We start from the raw sequence: 20,778 nt of genomic DNA on the forward strand, positions 1-20,778 counted from the left end.
GGTTCTCAGCGCGGCCAGGGACTCTTCAATGCGGGGCAGAGGGTAAGCATCCTTATGCGTTATCTGGTTAATCTTCCGGTAATCCACACACATTTGCATGGTGCCATCCTTCTTCTTAACCAGCACCAACGGGGCAGCCCAGGGACTACAGCTGTCCCTAATAACCCCTGCCTCCTTCATGTTCCTCAACATGTCCTTGGCGCACTGGTAGTGTGCGGGGGGAATAGGCCTGTACCTCTCTTTAATAGGGGGGTGTGTACCGGTAGGGATGTGGTGTTGAACCCCTTTAATCTGCCCAAAATCTAGAGGGTGCTTGCTAAAAACCAGCTCATACTTCTGTACCACCCGGTATACCCCTTCCTTGTGGTGTGTGGGGGTGTCGTCAGTGCCGACGTGTAGCTCTCGACACTATTCGTCTAACTCTCCCATGGGTGAATGGGAATCGGCAGTAGGCAGTGTGATTGGGGGCACGGCTTCATGGATGGTATGGGGGTCTAGAGTGAGCAATTTAGCAAGGGTAGTGTACCGGGGAAGCCTAACCTCTTCCTCCCCACAGTTCAGCACTCGTACGGGCACTCTCCCTTTCTTGACATCTACCACCCCTCGGGCGGCCATTACCGTGGGCCAGTGTTCGGAGGGTATGGGCTCTATCATGGCAGGGTAATCCCGTCCTTGGAGCCCCACTGCTGCCCTACACCAGATCATCATCTCACTCCTGGGTGGAACAATCAAAGGGGCCGCATCCATCACTCTCACTCCTTCAATCTCTCCTCCTGTCGAGTTCACATGCTGGCGATACATCAGGGCCCGGATCTCACGCTGCACAGCTCTCTGTCGGCTCCCCGCCGCCGTGGCGGCCAGCTGCTGCAATAGGGTCAGCACGTCACTCATACAGTGCTCCATCACATTAGTCCCTAAGACTACCTTCGGGTTATGATCGCTGGGTTCATTCATTATCACAATCAAACCCTGGTGTTGCAGTTCAGCTCGTCCCACGGTCATGGCCACTTGTTTATACCCCACTTGGGTCAATGGGAGTCCATCAGCGGCAATCAGGGTCATACTACCATCTGGGTGGGCTAGTTCGTCTTTTCCCCAATATCGCTGATACAGTGTGTATGGTATTGTTGTTACCTGCGATCCAGTGTCCAGGAGAGCCATCAGCGGGATGCCGTCCATTGCCAGGGGGATTATGGGCCGAGCTCCGATGTACTGGTCCCGCCAGTTGGGGGGGCCACTGGGTTCGACTCCTGAGGACTGGCCCGTGGCCCCAGGGGTTGCTCGTTTAACGGACACCGTCGGGAGTAGTGACCGGGCCTGCTGCACCTGTAACAAATCGGAGGTCCATACCGTGAGTCGTTGGCCCTTCTCCGCTGCATCCAGGGGATGTCCTCAGGGCGGTCGGCAAGCTGCAGCTTCCCCGGGGGCTGGGACCTGGTCGAAGGCTGGAGTGCGGCGAGGATCTTGGCGAGGTCCCCATTCATGCGGCGGACTTGGGCAGCCAGTTCCTCCATCATTCCGCTTGGGGCTGCAGGTACCGGAGGTGTTGGAAGGGCAGGGGCCACCACGACGGGAGCCGTCTCAGCTGGCCATGGGGCCATGGGGCCGCCTCAAGGACTTCCAATGCTGGAGGCTGCAGAGCCTTAATAGCCCACAGCCGGAGTTGCTTGCGGTCCTCCGAGGACCTCATCCCCTGTACAAACTGCTCCACTAGCATTTTATTGCTGTCCACATCGTTGATGGTGTCTACCCGCTTCAGGATGTGGAGAGCTGTTTGCAGCCGCAAGGCATAGTCTCGAATGCTATCCGCAGGCCGTTGCCGGCATTGATAAAACTGCATGCGCAGCTCGGCTTCGGTACGGGTCTCAAAGGCAGTCTGTAACTTCTCAAAGATGGTGGCTATAGAGGACCGGTCCCCCTCGGCCCAGGTCTCCGCCTCCTGCTCAGCTGCGCCGGTTAGCTGTCCCAACACTACCGCTGTACGTTGCTTATCAGTTAGGGGGTATAGTTCTAATAGCGGACTAAGCTTCTTCCGGAAGACCTGCAACGCATCAGGTTTCCCATCGTACTGCGGTAGCCAGGTAGCTCCGGGCACGTAGGGCAAGGAGAACGGCATCACCTGAGCGAGAGCTGGGACCGCGGCGCCCCCCGCCAGTGCGGCCGGTACCTGGGCAGGCCCATTCCCATCCACAGGTGCCGCTGCGGCTGCGACCGCCGCTCCTCCAGCGGCTCCGTCGGGCGCAGACATCTTGTTTCCGTCCCCCTTAGTCTTTTTCCAGCTCCTCCTCTACAGGGGCAAGGTTTTGGCTTTCGCGCCTCCACTGCTCGAGGAGACACTCGAGTGGGAATTTTTCGCGCCCAAAATGGCAGCTTCTCCAAATTTTCGGCCGGACACCTCCGGCGGTCACAAGGCGCACCTCTATCAGACGGCAGAGCGGTAAGATCCTGTTCGTGACGCCAAGTTGTCGCGGGCGGAGGAGGGGACGCTGCGCTCACCCATTGCTCGGGTCCGGCTGCTGCTGTTCGGTGGTGGCTCGAGCGGTGGGCCGGATCCCGGGGACTCGAGCGGCGCTCCCCGCCCATGAGTGAAAAGGGGAATGCTCTTGGGGATTTATTGTCCGTGACGCCACCCACGGTTGTGGTGAGGTTGTGACACCACCGCTGCTCTGGACGGGGATCCCGGGAGCGATGACAGGGAGCAGCTTGGATGTTGTTTTCTCCCCTCTGTGGGTAGGGGGGGTTGGTTGTCCTGGGGCCCGGCGAGGGTTTTGGGAATGCAGGCGGGTTACGGGGCCTGGTGAGGTGCAGGGTCGCGGGGGCAGCGCTGTGCTGCATGGCACGGTGGTACTCACTCAGCCAGTAATTCACACAGAGTCTCTGGTCAAACAAACGGCTGGATGGACGGGTCCCACAGGCGGCTGCGGTGGTTCTCCTCCCGGCAAGTTGGTGGTGACTGCCTTTCCCTGCACCTGTGTTGTGTTATGGTTCCAATGGATTCCCACCGGTAACCCGCTCCCCAGCTTGGATGGATGCTGAGGGAGCCCCTCTTGCCCGCAGGCTCTGGCCCTGGGAACTGTAGCCTTGGCGGTGACTGTGTTCCCTCTACGGTGTGAGCTGTTGCCTTCAATCGGGTTTTGGCTGCTGGGAAACCCCGGAGGTTCCCTTCGCTAACGGATTTAACCGGTTTTACGGCGACTCCTAGCCTGGTCGGGGTCCGTAGGCCCTGCCGGATGGTGCTGGCTTCTCTTTGCTCTCCGATCCGGTACCGCTGGGCCACCGCCCGTCCACGGTCCATACGGTTTGCTCCAATTAGCCTCTCCTGCAGATGGTCACCACCGTCTGCCAACCTTGCTGAGTGCCCGGGCCACACACCCGGACACGGTCAGTCTCCTCTGCTACCACTTTCCTCTCCAAAACTCAACTGCTCTCTTTTCCCACCTCTAGGACTGTGAACTCCTCGGTGGGCGGGACCAACCGCCTGGCCCACCCCCTGGTGTGGACATCAGCCCCTGGAGGAAGGCAACAAGGATTTTGTGTTTGGCTTCATTGTGCCTTACCGGGGTGTGGGGTGTGTTGGTGTAGTACCTGTGACGACCTGGCTTGTCCAGGGCGCCACACGGACACTACCATGCACGTGTGCTCGGTACTTGAAACTAGTGATGAGCGGGCATTACCATGCTCAGTTGCTCGGTACTCGTAACTAGTGATGAGCCAGCACTATTATTCTCAGGTGTTTGGTACTCGTAGCGAGCAGTTGAACGCTCAGATAGACATGATTATAATTGAAGTCAATGGAGACCTCAAGCATATTTCTGGGAAATCTTCTGGTAATATGCTTTAGTTCCCCATTGACTTCCATTTTAATCGGGTACTCGAGTAGCGCCCATCCGAACATTCATCTGCCTGTTACGAGTCCTGAGCACTGAAGCATGGTAGTGCTCACTCATCATCACTAGAGGAGAGACTTGGCAAACCTATGCCCAAAAGTGTGTTTTGATTTTTTTTTAGCATTTTGCAGGGGTGTTGATGAGCAATCATGTAGGTGTTTTGTATTGTATATGATAGTAAGTGTACTATATTTTCAATGTACCTAAGTAAACATGTCCAAACACCGTTCAATGCTTTTCATGCTAAAATTCTAACCCCTTTTTTTCCCTGCAGTGCATAACCTTTCTTCAAACATTGATGATCTACACTTGGAAGTAAAGAGTAAGTCAACAAACAAATTATGGTACATATTGGAAGGTTTTAATGTGAAACTCACAGAAGAAAGTACTGATTTTTAGAGATCCACTTTGTTGGCCCAGCCAGTGCCCCTTGAAAAAAAATGTAAACTAGCCCTATAGAAGAAATATAACTTACTCTATGTCGCCACCTATAAGTGCTCACACTATGACTATCTCTGGCTCTTATGAGTCGGGATACTGGTCAAACCTAAAACAATCTGCCTGAAAAAGCAGCTGCGAAAGTGTCCCCATAAAATGTACCATCTAGGTGGACAGTGTGAGGATGGAGGTACAGTTTATATAAGACAGCATAGTGAGCAGTATGAAGACATAGTGTGAAAAGAGGGCACAGAATAGATATGGAGAGGGGACAGGGTGAAATGGAGGGACAGCGAGGAGATACAGAGAATGTAAGGGGAAACAGTGGAAGGGGTTAGCTATGGTATAGGCCATGGTTCATAAGGGCGGATGGTGTGATGGTTATAGCGGATAGTAGCAGATAATGAAGGAGGTTATAGCTCATAGAGGCAGAGAGTGCGGAGGCCATATACCACAGGAGGCTTATTTAGGTCATAATATGGACAGATATTTTTATGCAGAGTGTGCTACAGAAGACCGAGTAAGAGGGAATTTGCAGTGAAGAGTTGTGGATGTGAAGAGTCACCATGGTGACTGGAGAAGATGAAGATGAAAAGAAAGGAAATGACTCAAGAAGTTGTCCTCTATAAGCTACCTGGATATGAATGCTTACTTGTTAATACTGACTACGTCTCATCAATACTGTGGTTCCAGTATGGTCTTCAGACTGATAGCAACAACTCCCAGCATCTTCTTACCATTGTTAAAGACATGATGGAAGTTGTAGTTTCATGAAATTCGAATGTAGATGGGCCTGACTTGACATTACAATTGATTGCTATACTAAGCTTGGTGATGTATTAATTTTCTTATAATGCACATTAATGTGGCCCATTAATGTACTGATGGTGGTTTTGGTGATGCATTTATCTACTGATGTGGTTCTGGTGCCATATTCATGTACTGATGGTGGTTTCTAGTGACCTATACTTTTACTGATGATTTTTCTGGTATGTATTATTGATGGCTCTGGTGTTCTAGTTATGTACTGATGATGATTTTTGTTTCATATTGGTTTACTGATTATGGTTTTCTTAATTAATATAGCACCAGAACCATTATCACTGCATGAATACATTACCAGAGCCACCAGTAGTACATGAATACAGCACCAGAACCACCATTAGTATATGAATATGTCACTAGAACCCCCATCATTTATTTTTTTCATGAAGGAAGTAAAAACAATCAGACGTAAACCTTTATCTAAAATATGGTCTGTTTAGTTTCCATTAGGGTATCAGCCAAATGCTGGACGTCTTAATTGAAACCAAATGGCCCCAATAATAGTTAAGTTATATTATATTCCATGAATGTCCTTGGTTCTCATATTTAACATATAGAATGCCAGTGATAAATATCGCTGTTTGTTCCTGGCATTGTGTAAGTGGTCTGCAAAGAATGAATGATTTAACATCTACCTTTGAAAACAAAACACTCCCTATTGAGCCTTACCTCTAAAGTACACAACTTTGTTTACTTTTGCTACTATTTTTCTTGAGGGAGAGCTTGTTACCTGGGGAGGGAGGGGGAGTCTTTGGAATCCTCTTATCTTAGTCTCTGACCCAATCATTTACTTTGGGCTGAGGTATCATTGGAAGGGGCCACCAGCTTCATCTGCCTAAGGATCCAAAACACCTTGTCTTGGCCTTTGTCCTTTTGGGGTTGCAGTGCAACTCCATTCACTTGTATTGTACTGGGATGTAGCAATAGCACCTAGTGAATTTTGGCCACATGACATATGTCGCTGCCAAAGTAGCTGTATTTCCCCTGCCTGATACAGTGTAGGGGTTTGCAACTTTCCAAAGCTTTAATGCTAGTTTTCTGGTGTAAATTGTTTGACGAATCAAAGTTTTTTGCTCAATGGGGTGTTGCTTCAACAATTTGTGACATTTGGCTGTTTTCCACCAGTTTGACTCATCTCTGCCCAAATGGGTGGAGCTGAGGAGGGGCTGGGGTGGTCTATGACCCCCACTTGCCTGTCAGATTAATAAAAAATGACAGCCCTTTATGCACCAAAAATGCTACTCCAGTTTTTGACTGGAGTATCATTTCTCGTGCAGCGTATAGAGGCCCACTCCACTTAGAGCAGAGGTCCCCAACCTGTAGCTTGGGAGCCACAGGTGGCTCACGGGCTTGTGTTGTGTGACTCGCGCCAGTCTACAAGCTTGGTGCATTAGCACCAGGTCTACAAAACAACTATGAACAGTAGAACTCCAGATGGTGACTTTTGTGAGGAACCCCTTGATTTTGGTATATTTCCTCATTGTGACTTCTGTGGAAAAGTTTTGGCTGTCATTATACTGTAATGGGGGCTCTGGGTGTCACTACTTTGAGGAGGGTGGGAGCTCAATGTGGTTCGAGACCCTCTTTCATAGCTAAATGTGGCTCTCAAGGTCAAAAAGATTGGGGACCTCTGAGTTAGAGGCACCAAATTCATTAGGCGGAGTGCACCTGACTTTAAATTCAGCACATTACATTTTGGCAAGACTGGCACAGCACAATTGTGGACTTCGTCGGTCTTGATGAATCAGTCCCAATGGGTCTGTGTAATTATGGACAATTTGTTAAGATTGTGAGATGCTCTTGGTCCTCCTCTCCAGTCTGGATAAGAGATAAGAAAGCCGCGGAGACACCATCACGTGTTTCTCAACGCTGGCAGGAAACTAGCCAGGTCTTTCACCGGGAAGGAACAACCACGGGAAGGGCAGTCTCCAGTCAAGGAGACCACCTATACCAAACATGGTATCCATCCACAGACAGCCGTTTCGGGGTATTTGCCCCTCATCAGTGTGGAGTAGGAATCTGGCTAGTGGGGGCAATGCCTAGTATAAGACTACTTAAGCAAGCATTGTTGACCTTAGGGAGATCAACATATCCACTGCGGAGACACCATCACGTGTTTCTCAACGCAGTGATTCTAGAGCATTGCCCCCTGGGAAGTATGCAAATAAGAAAGCCGCGGAGACACCATCACGTGTTTCTCAACGCTGGCAGGAAACTAGCCAGGTCTTTCACCGGGAAGGAACAACCACAGGAAGGGCAGTCTCCAGTCAAGGAGACCACCTATACCAAACATGGTATCCATCCACAGACAGCCGTTTCGGGGTATTTGCCCCTCATCAGTGTGGAGTAGGAATCTGGCTAGTGGGGGCAATGCCTAGTATAAGACTACTTAAGCAAGCATTGTTGACCTTAGGGAGATCAACATATCCACTGCGGAGACACCATCACGTGTTTCTCAACGCAGTGATTCTAGAGCATTGCCCCCTGGGAAGTATGCAAATAAGAAAGCCGCGGAGACACCATCACGTGTTTCTCAACGCTGGCAGGAAACTAGCCAGGTCTTTCACCGGGAAGGAACAACCACGGGAAGGGCAGTCTCCAGTCAAGGAGACCACCTATACCAAACATGGTATCCATCCACAGACAGCCGTTTCGGGGTATTTGCCCCTCATCAGTGTGGAGTAGGAATCTGGCTAGTGGGGGCAATGCCTAGTATAAGACTACTATAGCAAGCATTGTTGACCTTAGGGAGATCAACATATCCACTGCAGAGACACCATCACGTGTTTCTCAACGCAGTGATTCTAGAGCATTGCCCCCTGGGAAGTATGCAAATAAGAAAGCCGCGGAGACACCATCACGTGTTTCTCAACGCTGGCAGGAAACTAGCCAGGTCTTTCACCGGGAAGGAACAACCACGGGAAGGGCAGTCTCCAGTCAAGGAGACCACCTATACCAAACATGGTATCCATCCACAGACAGCCGTTTCGGGGTATTTGCCCCTCATCAGTGTGGAGTAGGAATCTGGCTAGTGGGGGCAATGCCTAGTATAAGACTACTTAAGCAAGCATTGTTGACCTTAGGGAGATCAACATATCCACTGCGGAGACACCATCACGTGTTTCTCAACGCAGTGATTCTAGAGCATTGCCCCCTGGGAAGTATGCAAATAAGAAAGCCGCGGAGACACCATCACGTGTTTCTCAGGGGGCAATGCTCTAGAATCACTGCGTTGAGAAACACGTGATGGTGTCTCCGCAGTGGATATGTTGATCTCCCTAAGGTCAACAATGCTTGCTTAAGTAGTCTTATACTAGGCATTGCCCCCACTAGCCAGATTCCTACTCCACACTGATGAGGGGCAAATACCCCGAAACGGCTGTCTGTGGATGGATACCATGTTTGGTATAGGTGGTCTCCTTGACTGGAGACTGCCCTTCCCGTGGTTGTTCCTTCCCGGTGAAAGACCTGGCTAGTTTCCTGCCAGCGTTGAGAAACACGTGATGGTGTCTCCGCGGCTTTCTTATTTGCATACTTCCCAGGGGGCAATGCTCTAGAATCACTGCGTTGAGAAACACGTGATGGTGTCTCCGCAGTGGATATGTTGATCTCCCTAAGGTCAACAATGCTTGCTTAAGAAGTCTTATACTAGGCATTGCCCCCACTAGCCAGATTCCTACTCCACACTGATGAGGGGCAAATACCCCGAAACGGCTGTCTGTGGATGGATACCATGTTTGGTGTAGGTGGTCTCCTTGACTGGAGACTGCCCTTCCCGTGGTTGTTCCTTCCCGGTGAAAGACCTGGCTAGTTTCCTGCCAGCGTTGAGAAACACGTGATGGTGTCTCTGCGGCTTTCTTATTTGCATACTTCCCAGGGGGCAATGCTCTAGAATCACTGCGTTGAGAAACACGTGATGGTGTCTCCGCAGTGGATATGTTGATCTCCCTAAGGTCAACAATGCTTGCTTAAGTAGTCTTATACTAGGCATTGCCCCCACTAGCCAGATTCCTACTCCACACTGATGAGGGGCAAATACCCCGAAACGGCTGTCTGTGGATGGATACCATGTTTGGTATAGGTGGTCTCCTTGACTGGAGACTGCCCTTCCCGTGGTTGTTCCTTCCCGGTGAAAGACCTGGCTAGTTTCCTGCCAGCGTTGAGAAACACGTGATGGTGTCTCCGCGGCTTTCTTATTTGCATACTTCCCAGGGGGCAATGCTCTAGAATCACTGCGTTGAGAAACACGTGATGGTGTCTCCGCAGTGGATATGTTGATCTCCCTAAGGTCAACAATGCTTGCTTAAGTAGTCTTATACTAGGCATTGCCCCCACTAGCCAGATTCCTACTCCACACTGATGAGGGGCAAATACCCCGAAACGGCTGTCTGTGGATGGATACCATGTTTGGTATAGGTGGTCTCCTTGACTGGAGACTGCCCTTCCCGTGGCTGTTCCTTCCCGGTGAAAGACCTGGCTAGTTTCCTGCCAGCGTTGAGAAACACGTGATGGTGTCTCCGCGGCTTTCTTATTTGCATACTTCCCAGGGGGCAATGCTCTAGAATCACTGCGTTGAGAAACACGTGATGGTGTCTCCGCAGTGGATATGTTGATCTCCCTAAGGTCAACAATGCTTGCTTAAGTAGTCTTATACTAGGCATTGCCCCCACTAGCCAGATTCCTACTCCACACTGATGAGGGGCAAATACCCCGAAACGGCTGTCTGTGGATGGATACCATGTTTGGTATAGGTGGTCTCCTTGACTGGAGACTGCCCTTCCCGTGGTTGTTCCTTCCCGGTGAAAGACCTGGCTAGTTTCCTGCCAGCGTTGAGAAACACGTGATGGTGTCTCCGCGGCTTTCTTATTTGCATACTTCCCAGGGGGCAATGCTCTAGAATCACTGCGTTGAGAAACACGTGATGGTGTCTCCGCAGTGGATATGTTGATCTCCCTAAGGTCAACAATGCTTGCTTAAGTAGTCTTATACTAGGCATTGCCCCCACTAGCCAGATTCCTACTCCACACTGATGAGGGGCAAATACCCCGAAACGGCTGTCTGTGGATGGATACCATGTTTGGTATAGGTGCTCTCCTTGACTGGAGACTGCCCTTCCCGTGGTTGTTCCTTCCCGGTGAAAGACCTGGCTAGTTTCCTGCCAGCGTTGAGAAACACGTGATGGTGTCTCCGCGGCTTTCTTATTTGCATACTTCCCAGGGGGCAATGCTCTAGAATCACTGCGTTGAGAAACACGTGATGGTGTCTCCGCAGTGGATATGTTGATCTCCCTAAGGTCAACAATGCTTGCTTAAGTGGATAAGAGATAAGACTCATGAACAAAGGATCTCTCCCTGTATTTTTCACAGTATCCCACTGACTGCCAGGACAATACAAAATCCTCCAGCACATAATTATATCTTTGTTTCAGAAAAGACTTGTGAGCCGGGATGGAAGCAGTTTGGAGACAGTTGCTACTACCTTACAAAGTTTAAAGCCTCGTGGTCAAAGATAAGGAGTTCCTGTATAACACAAGGGACAGACCTGGCCGTAATCACCAGCAGCTCGGAGCAGGTGAGATCATGGTATTTAGTAGGGGTACTACGAAGAATAGCATAGACGAACCATCTTGCTCACTGATGGACCACAATTTTTAAGACATAAATCTAATATATAAAGCTAAGTATATGTATATATGTGTGTGTGTGTGTGTATATGTCCATTAAAGGAATCCGCACCGTCATATTTACAATCACGATATTTTGCACAGACGCCCCATGTGACCCAGGGAACGTCATAGACTATGTTTTGACAGGAAAATTTAACTCCGCGCTTTATAGTTACTCTCCAAAGCTCCTGCCTCCATTAAAGTTAATGGAGCTGCGAGCTATTATGTTATTAATAGCAGCTGTGATTGGTTGCTATAAGAACAAAATAAATTGTTAGTATAAGAAGCTTATGTGTGAGGTAATAAGATGTCAGTGGGGAGACGGATAGAGAGAGACAGAAAGAGAGATAGAGAGAGAGAGAGACTGACAGGGATAGAGTCAGACAGAGGCAGACAGACAAAGATGGGGAAAGAGACAGACAGGGAAAGAGACAGATGGGGAAAGAGACAGACAGGGAAAGGGGCAGACAGACAGGGAAAGAGACAGACAGGGAAAGAGATAGACGGGGAAAGAGACAGACTGTGAAAGAGACAGACGGGGACAGAGACAGATGGGGAAACAGACAGAGAGACAGTTACTATCCCGGGCAACGCCCGGGTACTACAGCTAGTTGCATATAAAGCCAAAGTACATAAAAAAAGCATTTCAGCTTACCTAATAAAGTGCACGGTGCAGAGCAGCTCCATAGACAATCCAAAGTAGAAATAGTACCAGCACAAGTCCGTAATTTTTTTTTTCAATTTTATTCAATGCAAAAAGGCATAAAGGTAGGTGGATTAAAAATAAAAACTGATACAAGACAAGTAACACATTTCTGTCCCAATGGGGCCCTTAGTCTTACCATTTTACATAGCTGCTTAGCAATCAAAGAGGTTTTCCAGTACTTACATTGATGTGCACCCACACCAAACCTGGTAGACTGTATTATACATCCAGTATATGCCTGTAACAGGAGCAGCTAGGAATTGAGTCCAATAGCTGCTGTTAACCGTTTAAATGCTGCTGTCAATCTAAAATTAAAATAAACATTTTTGCATTGCTGCATTGTAAAAGTCCCATGTATCAAAATGTATTTAAGAAAACCAGTTTTTTTGATCTCCCCTCTCCCAACAAAAATGCATTAAAAGCAATCAACACATCATAAGTGCTCCAGAATGTTATCAATAAATATCAATTGGATGTTTTCCTGCCACAAGTGGTCGTACCTTTGGTCACACTGCAATATTATACTACCACCGCCACAATGTCTGTCCATACCTTTATAGTCATATATTTGGCTTTGGTTAATAATGGTGTTGCCAACAATAGAGATAACCGAACCTGAGGTTTAATGTTCGGAGTTCGTGTTCGGAAACCAACTTCCAAAAAAACTAAGTTTGGTTTTGACGTTCGAGTGCAAACCACTCAAGCGAGCAGCGTTGTGCTTAGGTATGAGCAATGCTCAGCCCTGTCCGAGCTGCTTACAGCGTATGAATGGCTTGCTCTTGGGTAAAAACAGCATGATCAGATATAGTGTGCGCACACAAAAAAAAATATGGAAAACTCGCTCGCCCTACCATGGAAGTGTTCTGTTTATGGCTGGCTGCATGTGGGAGGAGACACAAACTGCCCAATTACAAACTTCCATTGAAGTTTGGATCAAATTGGGGTCTCAAGCCAAACTTTTTAAATGGTTCCACTGTGCCTGCTGAACCAAACTTCCAAAGGTTCGCTCCTCTCTAGCCAGCAACCACAGTAGTTCCAAAAAGGGTTTGGGACTTTGAAGGACTCACAAAAAAAGATTGTAATGAAAGCTATTGCAAAGTGTATTGGAGTTTTATTATGGTGTAAAGAGTATAGTTGGTCTAACATGCTAAGGGTAAGTGCACACAGAGTTTTTTGAGGAGTCTTTTAAAGCAGGTCATTTTTAAATAATGACTGAATAATCAATCAAAAAATTCTCGAAAGACACTTTTATTCAGTCCTAATGTAAAAACCATTTTGCTGATTATATGTTCATGCTTGTGCATTTATTTTCTTAAAGCGCACCAATCACCAGGATTTTCCTATATAAGCTAAAGCCAGTGCTATACTGGCACTATCAGGCTGAGTCTATACAGACCTTTAGTGGTCAGCTCGGATGTATAGGTTTTGAAATCCAAGAAAATAAAGTTTATAAAATTAGCTGCTTGTTGAGTGACAACAGCTGAGGATCAGATAATATCTGGAGGGTATTCATAGTTATCCCTTCCCCCTTTTAGAATTAGCATAAGTATTATACAATCAACCTAGCAAGACCTGTGGTGAGGTCATACCCATGTGACCAGAAGGGGCGGGGCCCCAGCTAACAAAGCTGATATCAGGAAGCAACATTTTTGTGTTGGTTGAGGCCCCGCCCCTTCAAGTCACATGGGTATGACCTCACCACAGGTCCTGCTAGGTTTATTGTATAATACTTATGCTAATTCTAACAGGGGGAGGGGATACCTCAGCATACTCTCCAGATATTATCTCATCCTCAGCTGCTGTCACTCAAGAAACTGCTGATTTTATAAACTTTACTTTCTTGGATTTCAAAACCTATATAATCAAGCTGACCACTAAAGATCTGTAGAGTATCATCCTGATAGTGCCAGTATAGCACTGGCTTTAGGTTATATACGAACATCCTGGTGATTGGTTCCCTTTAAGCTTCATGTTTTGAAAAAAATATATGGTGGGAGAAAACAAACAGCAGGTCACTTCTCTGAATTGGCTCCTGATGGAATCTGCTCCACAACTATGCACATTCCAATCAGAAAGCTACATAAAATGCTCCAGGAAAAAACCTCTTTCAAAATAGTGCAAAACTGCTGGAGGAACCTGCTGCAAAAGTCTTTACGGATTGCTTTCTGAAGCAGTTTCTGCTTGAAAAACTTGTTGTTTTTACCATCTCAAAAAATGTCTGTTTGCACAAATCTTAGTGGTCTGGAGCTTGAATTTACTTTGTCTCTAATAATTTCTTTTTTGTTTTCAGCTCTTTCTTTCAACTTTTTCTGAAGCATCAATATCCAAAAGGTATTGGATTGGACTCCATGATATGGATGAAGAAGAAAAGTGGATGTGGATTGATGGAACAGATTATCAAACTTCTTATCAGTAAGATTCCCCCAAAAAATGAAGGGTTATTGCAAATTCTATTCCAGATTTTGTTGAGAATTTGTAGCAACATCTACATGTATTACATTATGGATTTCATCCTATGCAGAGGCTGGCTAGCATATTTTGAATTGGGGCAATGACAAAGTAGTGGCCACATGTGGGTCTGTGGCAGCTCATCTTTAGCCTGGTTATCTTTGGCCCGTGCCTTAAAACAGGGGATGTAACAGGCTTTGAAAATACTACATAGTGTGAGACTCATGTGGGATTATTGGATGAGGGCATGTATATATCGCCCCGGTAAAGGTCCTATGTGACTTAAGGCCCTGTCACACACAACGAGATCGCTAACGAGATTGTTGCTGAGTCACAGTTTCTGTGACACCTACCAGCGATCAGGCCCCTGCTGTGAGATCGCTAGTCGTTGCCAAATGATCTGGACCATTTTCTTCAAAGGCTGGGCAGGACACATCGCTGTGTTTGACGCTGTGTGACAGGGTACCAATGACTGACGAGATCGTTATACAGGTCGCTGCATCGTTGGTAAGGTCTGACTGTTTGACATCTCATCAGCGACCTCCCAGCGACTTACCAGCGATCCTTATCAGGTCGTATCATTGCCGGGATCGCTGTTAAGTCGTTGTGTGTGACTGGGCCTTTAGCCTGGTCAGGATAACCTGCCTACTGATGGATTAATGGGAGGTGAAGGACTGATGTAAAAGGAGGCTGGGAAGTTGGGAGAGGGTCTCCATCTGGGAACACAGAAAGCCTGTCTCTGTAGGAGACACTTGTGAGTGGGAGCAGTGCTCAATGTTTGTATGGTTTAGCTGGAAGGGAGAAGCTCTCCAGTCTGTAGTTAGGATATCATTCTGTATAGTTAGTGTCGGACAGGCAAGGATTTATTTTGTTGGTGGTGTTTTTTGTTTGTGCTTCACTGCAATAAAACTGACCAAGCGTCAGTTACACCTAGAATTCGACTGTCTGCCTGAGCTGAATACCGCAAAAGGAGAAGAGGAGATGCACTGAGTAGCACCCGGTGGTGTGCTAGGGGGGATTAAGATAATGCCTGGAGAATGCTCACCTCAAGAGGTTGTGTACCCTTGCACAACCCCGGTTATTGCGGTGAAGAATCCATAGGGTCCTGCTGGAGCCTGGAGCTGTCTGAAGATCCTGAGGAACAATGTGGGACGAATCCTTCCGGGTTGGGCACGTGATCGTGAGTAACCGGAAGTACGTCACTGCAGGTCCTAAGCAGCCAGAACAATCCCGGTGAGTATTGTGTGAGACTCTCCGCTCCCAGAGCTGCTCCTGATGTTGATCCCTCAAGGGGATAATGCAAGTGAAGATATCGGGTTAGCGGTCAGATAGGAGCGCTAGGAAGCAGGAGGACTAGGGACCTAGTCCTCCTGCTTCCTAGCGCTCCTATCTGACCGCCACCTGAGCTGAATACCGAACCTACGTGCCCTTTGATCCCAGCAAAGGCTGTCCTCGAGCGTGTTATCACAGTAGATACAGTAATTGAACCAAGCTAACTACATAAATACAAGAACAGAACCAAGCTTACTACAAAAACAGAAACAACCAACATTACTGCATAGACACAGGAACAACTAAGATTACTGCATAGAAACAAAATTGTTTAAAAGAACTGAGAGTCCTCAGTGGTTAATACCTTTTTAATGGCTAACTGAAAAGATGGTAATAAATAGCAAGCTTTCAAGACTACTCAGGTCTCTTCATCAGGCATGGTATAACACAAAATCTGAAGAGTTATGTGAAGAACTATCAGTATGGGAAAGAGACAAACAGGAGTGTGAAAGTTTTATTGACCTCTGATTGAGGTCTGGTCCAGAGTTGTGATACCCCCAGATGGTCTGAGGAGCACTTTTTTTTAATTTATGTAAAAAGAAATAAATCCATGTAACACATTCATTCCAGCTCTGAATGTGTCAAAGGTCATCATAAGTTTTTATTCCCAGACTCTCCTGTCTCTCTGGAATTTGAAGTTTCCTTTCAATATCAGCAATTTCATGTCCATGATGCTATGGTCTGGGTTACAAAAATGTTTGGCCCATGTAACCCAGACCATAGCATCATGGACATGAAATTTCTGGTATTGAAAGGAAACTTCAAATCCCGGACAGAAAGGAGAGTCTGTGAATACAAACTTATGATGACCTACCTTTGACAGATTCAGAGCAGGAATGAATGTGTCACATGGATTTATGGTTTTTTTACATCAATTAAGAAATGTGCTCTTCAGAGCATCCGGGGGGCATCACAACTCTGGACCCGACCCTAATCAGAGGACAATAAAACTTTCACACTCCTGATCTATGAACTGCTGCAATATTTACTGCCACAACTGCTTGTAACCTTCCCATACTGATAGTTCTGCTTCACGTCACTTATCTTATTTACTGCTCCATTCTATGTCCTGTTGTGTATAAATATGTGACTCTTCAGATTTTGTATTATACTGAGCCTGATGGATAGACCTGAGTAGTCTCGAAAGCTGCTATTATTACCATCTTTTCAGTTAGCTATTGAAACGTATAAACCCCTGAGGACTCTCAGTTCTTTTAAACATTTTTTTTTTATCTCTACTGGCTAACACGGTACAAAGATATATTTTACCTGCGTAGAAACGGGAACAGAACTGAGCCTTACTACCTACTACAAAGATACAGGAACAAAACCGAGCTTATTACATAAATAGTCAGGAGAGAATGTGTATGTGGGTCATCTGCATTGCTGATGGAGATTTGGAAGATCGTCCAGGATAAAAAGAAGACTTGATCCGGTTGTATAATCTATGCATTTTGAATTCTACTTTGTAACCTGGATGATTCTTTCGGATCTCTATCAGCAGTGCAGACAACCCACCTACTGTTTTTCTTCTGGCATTTCAATGTTTATTCAACCCGTGGAACTGCAGAAGCAGACAATTTTAAGCTTTATCCTTGATGTGTGATATACAGATTTATCAAGCGAGCAATTTCCTGCACGTTATTGTCCTTTATCACCGGATAACACCCTATTGTACTTTTTGCTCCTCAGCATTTTCATTCAAAATTACTGTAAAATTAAAAATAGCAACAAAAAGAGGAGAAAAAATCCCCCCAAAATTGGATATACTCACAGCAATAAAGGGCAACCAGTCCAGTTAGCCCAGGCCAACACATCTAATGCACAAACAGGATGCAGACAAACCTCTCAACATGATGGGCACTTCACAGGTGCAAGGTAAATTGCACACTAGTGGCGCGCATAGGGCGCTGTGCACACTCGTATGCGCATGGTGTCCAGCCAGCAACCTATTACCACGCCCTTACTGCGCGCCACTAGTGTGCAATTTACCTTGCACCTGTGAAGTGTCCATCATGTTGAGAGGTTTGTCTTCCTCCTCTTTGTGCATTAGAATTGTTGGCCTGGGCTAACTGGACTGGTTGCCCTTTTTTGTTGTGAGTATATCCAAAAATAAAATTAGCAGAATTGAGTTTACAGGATATAGATGCAATGCCAAGCTTACTAGACAGCTATAGGAACAGGACACAATATCGTCTCTGCAGACTTCCATCTTCTCCGGTCTTCTGCAATGCATCATGACATGGTGCCCTTAAAAATAGCACCATGTTTATAATACTCATAAATAAAAATATCTGCAGTACATTGTGCCCTTGATAAATAATTGCCCCTTACTGTGTTCCCTACATAAAATATGACCCACACTGCCCCTCTTTTGGTACATGCCCTCCATACACTGCCCTCTTTTGCTTACTGGGCCCATACCTCACACTGTCTTTTCACACTGTGTACCCAATATACTGCCCAGTCTCTATACTGTCTCCCCTCATCACACTCCCCCTCCTCAGCATATTGTCCCCTCCTTGCTGTGCCCTCACACTGTCCTCCATGCTGCCCCACCACACAGCACCTAGCCTCTATTCTGTGTCTTCTCACACTTTTCTCCCACCATACTGTATCCTTACATATTTACACATCCTACCCCCACTCACCATACTGACTCCTCACGTATTTACAACCTCACTCTCCATACTGTCTCCTCATACATTCCACACTTCCCATACTGCCTTCTCACAGATTTCACTCTGTTTCCCATTCTGTTTCCTCACACATTCCCCCCGTTCATCATACTGTCTTCTCACATGTTTCACTGATCGCCCTATGTATTTTCTCCTCATACATTACCCCTCCCGATAATGTTTCTGCCACAATTTCCCACATACTGCTCATACTGTTTCCTCACACATTCCACACCTCCCATAATATCTCCTCAAAGAACCTCAACCTCCTCCCCATAGTGTCTACTACCATCCCCCCTGCTCCTCATATTGTTTCCATGCCTATTCCCTGCTTAATAGTGTTTCCACACCCATTCCCTCCCCACACTGTTTGCTTACAGATTGTGACCATAAAACATTCTCCTGCATAAAAAATTCCATACCCTCCCATTACAATAAATCTTTGGTTCCTTCAGCTCCATTGGAGCACTTACCATACCAACGTTCATCTTGCCCCTGCAAGTGCTGGAGATTGAGATCAACAGTGTGATCAGATGACCTGATCACGCTGCTGATATCATACTGACACAGATGTGCCAGAATTCAGAGCTTCAATTATACTTGTGCTTGAAAGTCGCAATCAATAGTGATTGCAGCATTTAGGAGGCTCGAAGTGCTTCCTCTCCCACTTAATTGGCACCCTCATGATGCAATCACGGGCTGACGATCATTTTCATGGCAACCAGAGAAAAAAGAAATGACTTTGTGTCTGCCAGCTATGGTGCCTGTTAGATCATGCCAGAAGCATGGTCTACAAGGCGTTCAGTAAATGTCTCACTGACAGTTATAATATATTACAATGCATTATACCACTGATCAGACTAAAAAAAGTTAATGTTCCATATAGGGAAAAATGGAACAAATTGTAAGCATATAAACAAAATCTCAAGATAAAGAACAAAAAAATGAAAAATATTTTACCAATAAATATATATATATTTATGTAAAAAAAAATAAACAAAAAAGTACACATAATTGGTATTAAATTGTCATACACTATTTAACACCTTTAGTGAACACTGTAAAAAAAATAGCTGAAAAATATAGCAAAATGCTATACTTTTTCATTGTACTGCTGAAGAAAAAGTTGAATAAAATGTGATCAAAAACTCACATGTAAATAAAAATGGCATCTCTGAAAATGTCATATTGTCCCACAGAAAGCAAGCCATCATACAGCTGTCAGTGAAAAAATTAAAAAGGAATAGCTCTCAGACTAGTGATGCAAAAACAATTCTTTTTACTATAAAACTGATTTTCTGTAAAAGCAGCAAAACATAAAAACTAAATATATATAAATGTGGAATTGCTCTAATCATACTGACTTGAAGAATAAAACTGTCGCTGCACTTTTACCACACGTTGAACAGTGTAAAAAATTAATAAATCTTGAATTATTGTTTCATGCTCATTCTGCTTTCCAAAAATCAGAATAGAAAGCGATCAAAAAACATGTGCCCGAAAATGGCACCAATGTAAACGTCAATTGGCTAAGCAATAAACAAGCCTTCACATTACTCTGTTGGCAGAATATAGAAAATTTATAGCTCTCAAAATATGGTGATTCAAGAACTTATTTTTGTAAAAAAGAACCTTTTTAGTATGTGAAAGTAGCCAAACATAAAAGTATATTAATCTGGTATCACTGTAATGATACTGACCTGAAGAATAACGCCACCTAACCACTTATACTGGCTTAAAAAATAAAACCAAGTCTTGTCCTGTTGATTTATTTATTCTTTCTCCCAAAGATCATAGTAGGGAGCAGCAAACATTTATCCTGCACTCTACGCTGAGGGCTTACATCGGGGCTTACGTGTAAATCTCTGATTCAGACAATGCCCTCCATGGAACATTCACTATAAGACAGCAGAGGTGGACATTTTAGACTCTCTTTTCAAGCACGCATATAAGTGTGGTCGGACACAGTTTTGTGCAGTTCTGAAAAGACGGACACCGATGAACATAGGCCAGTAGTGTTCAGAGTAACTCTGCTGCCTCATTACAGTGAGTGGATCTCTTGGGGGTGTCATCTGAATCACATCATTTGGATATTTAAATTGAAACCCTAATGTAAGTGCTCAGCGTGGAGCACCGGATAAATGTTATTCAAAATTGTATGTAAAATGTTCCCAATAAAAGCATCAACTTAATACACGCACACAAAAAAAACCCAAGTCTCCACTCAGATCCATCATCTGTCAATGGAAACTTGGGTTTTCATGTTACTGGTAACACAAAAGCTATGGCTTACTCCCAAAAGAAACTGTGGTTTAGGCAAGCTGATAGGCTCAGTAGGAGGTGGACATTTTGATTTTCCTCCCAAAAGTAATCCAACAAAATTTGCTCTCCCAAATTCAAAATGTCCACCTCCTACTGAACCTCTCAGCTTGCCTAAACCACAGTTGAGGTCCACAAATTTGGCATTTCTGTAGCGAGGAAAGCCTGCTTAATTTATAGGGTGCAAAAGTACAAGATGGGCACAATGTAATGGACATTACAATGTACTGGGCAATACAATAACAAATTTGCAATTTTCACTTAGCAACATCCATTACTGCTTGTTTCTGGAAAACATCCATGGAGTCAATATTGTCACAACACCTGCAGAAAAATTCACGTAGAGGTGTAATTTACAAAATTAGTTCACTTGTGGGGATTCTGCTCTTCTCCATATTGTGCATATGGAGATTGAAAACTATTCTATTAAAACTTGTGCTCCAAGAGTCAAAAAGCGCTCCTTCCCTCCTGAATCTCACA

At 45.8% G+C, this 20,778-nt stretch overlaps 1 protein-coding gene across 1 annotated transcript in view; it reads left to right on the top strand.

Annotated features, from left to right (window-relative positions):
• LOC142302011 (hepatic lectin-like) overlaps positions 1–20,778 on the top strand; it is an 82,471-nt gene that overhangs the window by 47,468 nt on the left and 14,225 nt on the right. The window contains exons 4-6 of the mRNA XM_075343085.1: positions 4,162–4,209; positions 10,579–10,721; positions 13,812–13,933. Of these exons, the coding sequence (XP_075199200.1) occupies positions 4,162–4,209; positions 10,579–10,721; positions 13,812–13,933 (313 nt within the window). The remainder of the gene's footprint in view (positions 1–4,161; positions 4,210–10,578; positions 10,722–13,811; positions 13,934–20,778) is intronic.

The sequence above is a fragment of the Anomaloglossus baeobatrachus genome, chromosome 4 (assembly GCF_048569485.1).
Source record: "Anomaloglossus baeobatrachus isolate aAnoBae1 chromosome 4, aAnoBae1.hap1, whole genome shotgun sequence".
Taxonomy (NCBI): Eukaryota; Metazoa; Chordata; class Amphibia; order Anura; family Aromobatidae; genus Anomaloglossus; species Anomaloglossus baeobatrachus.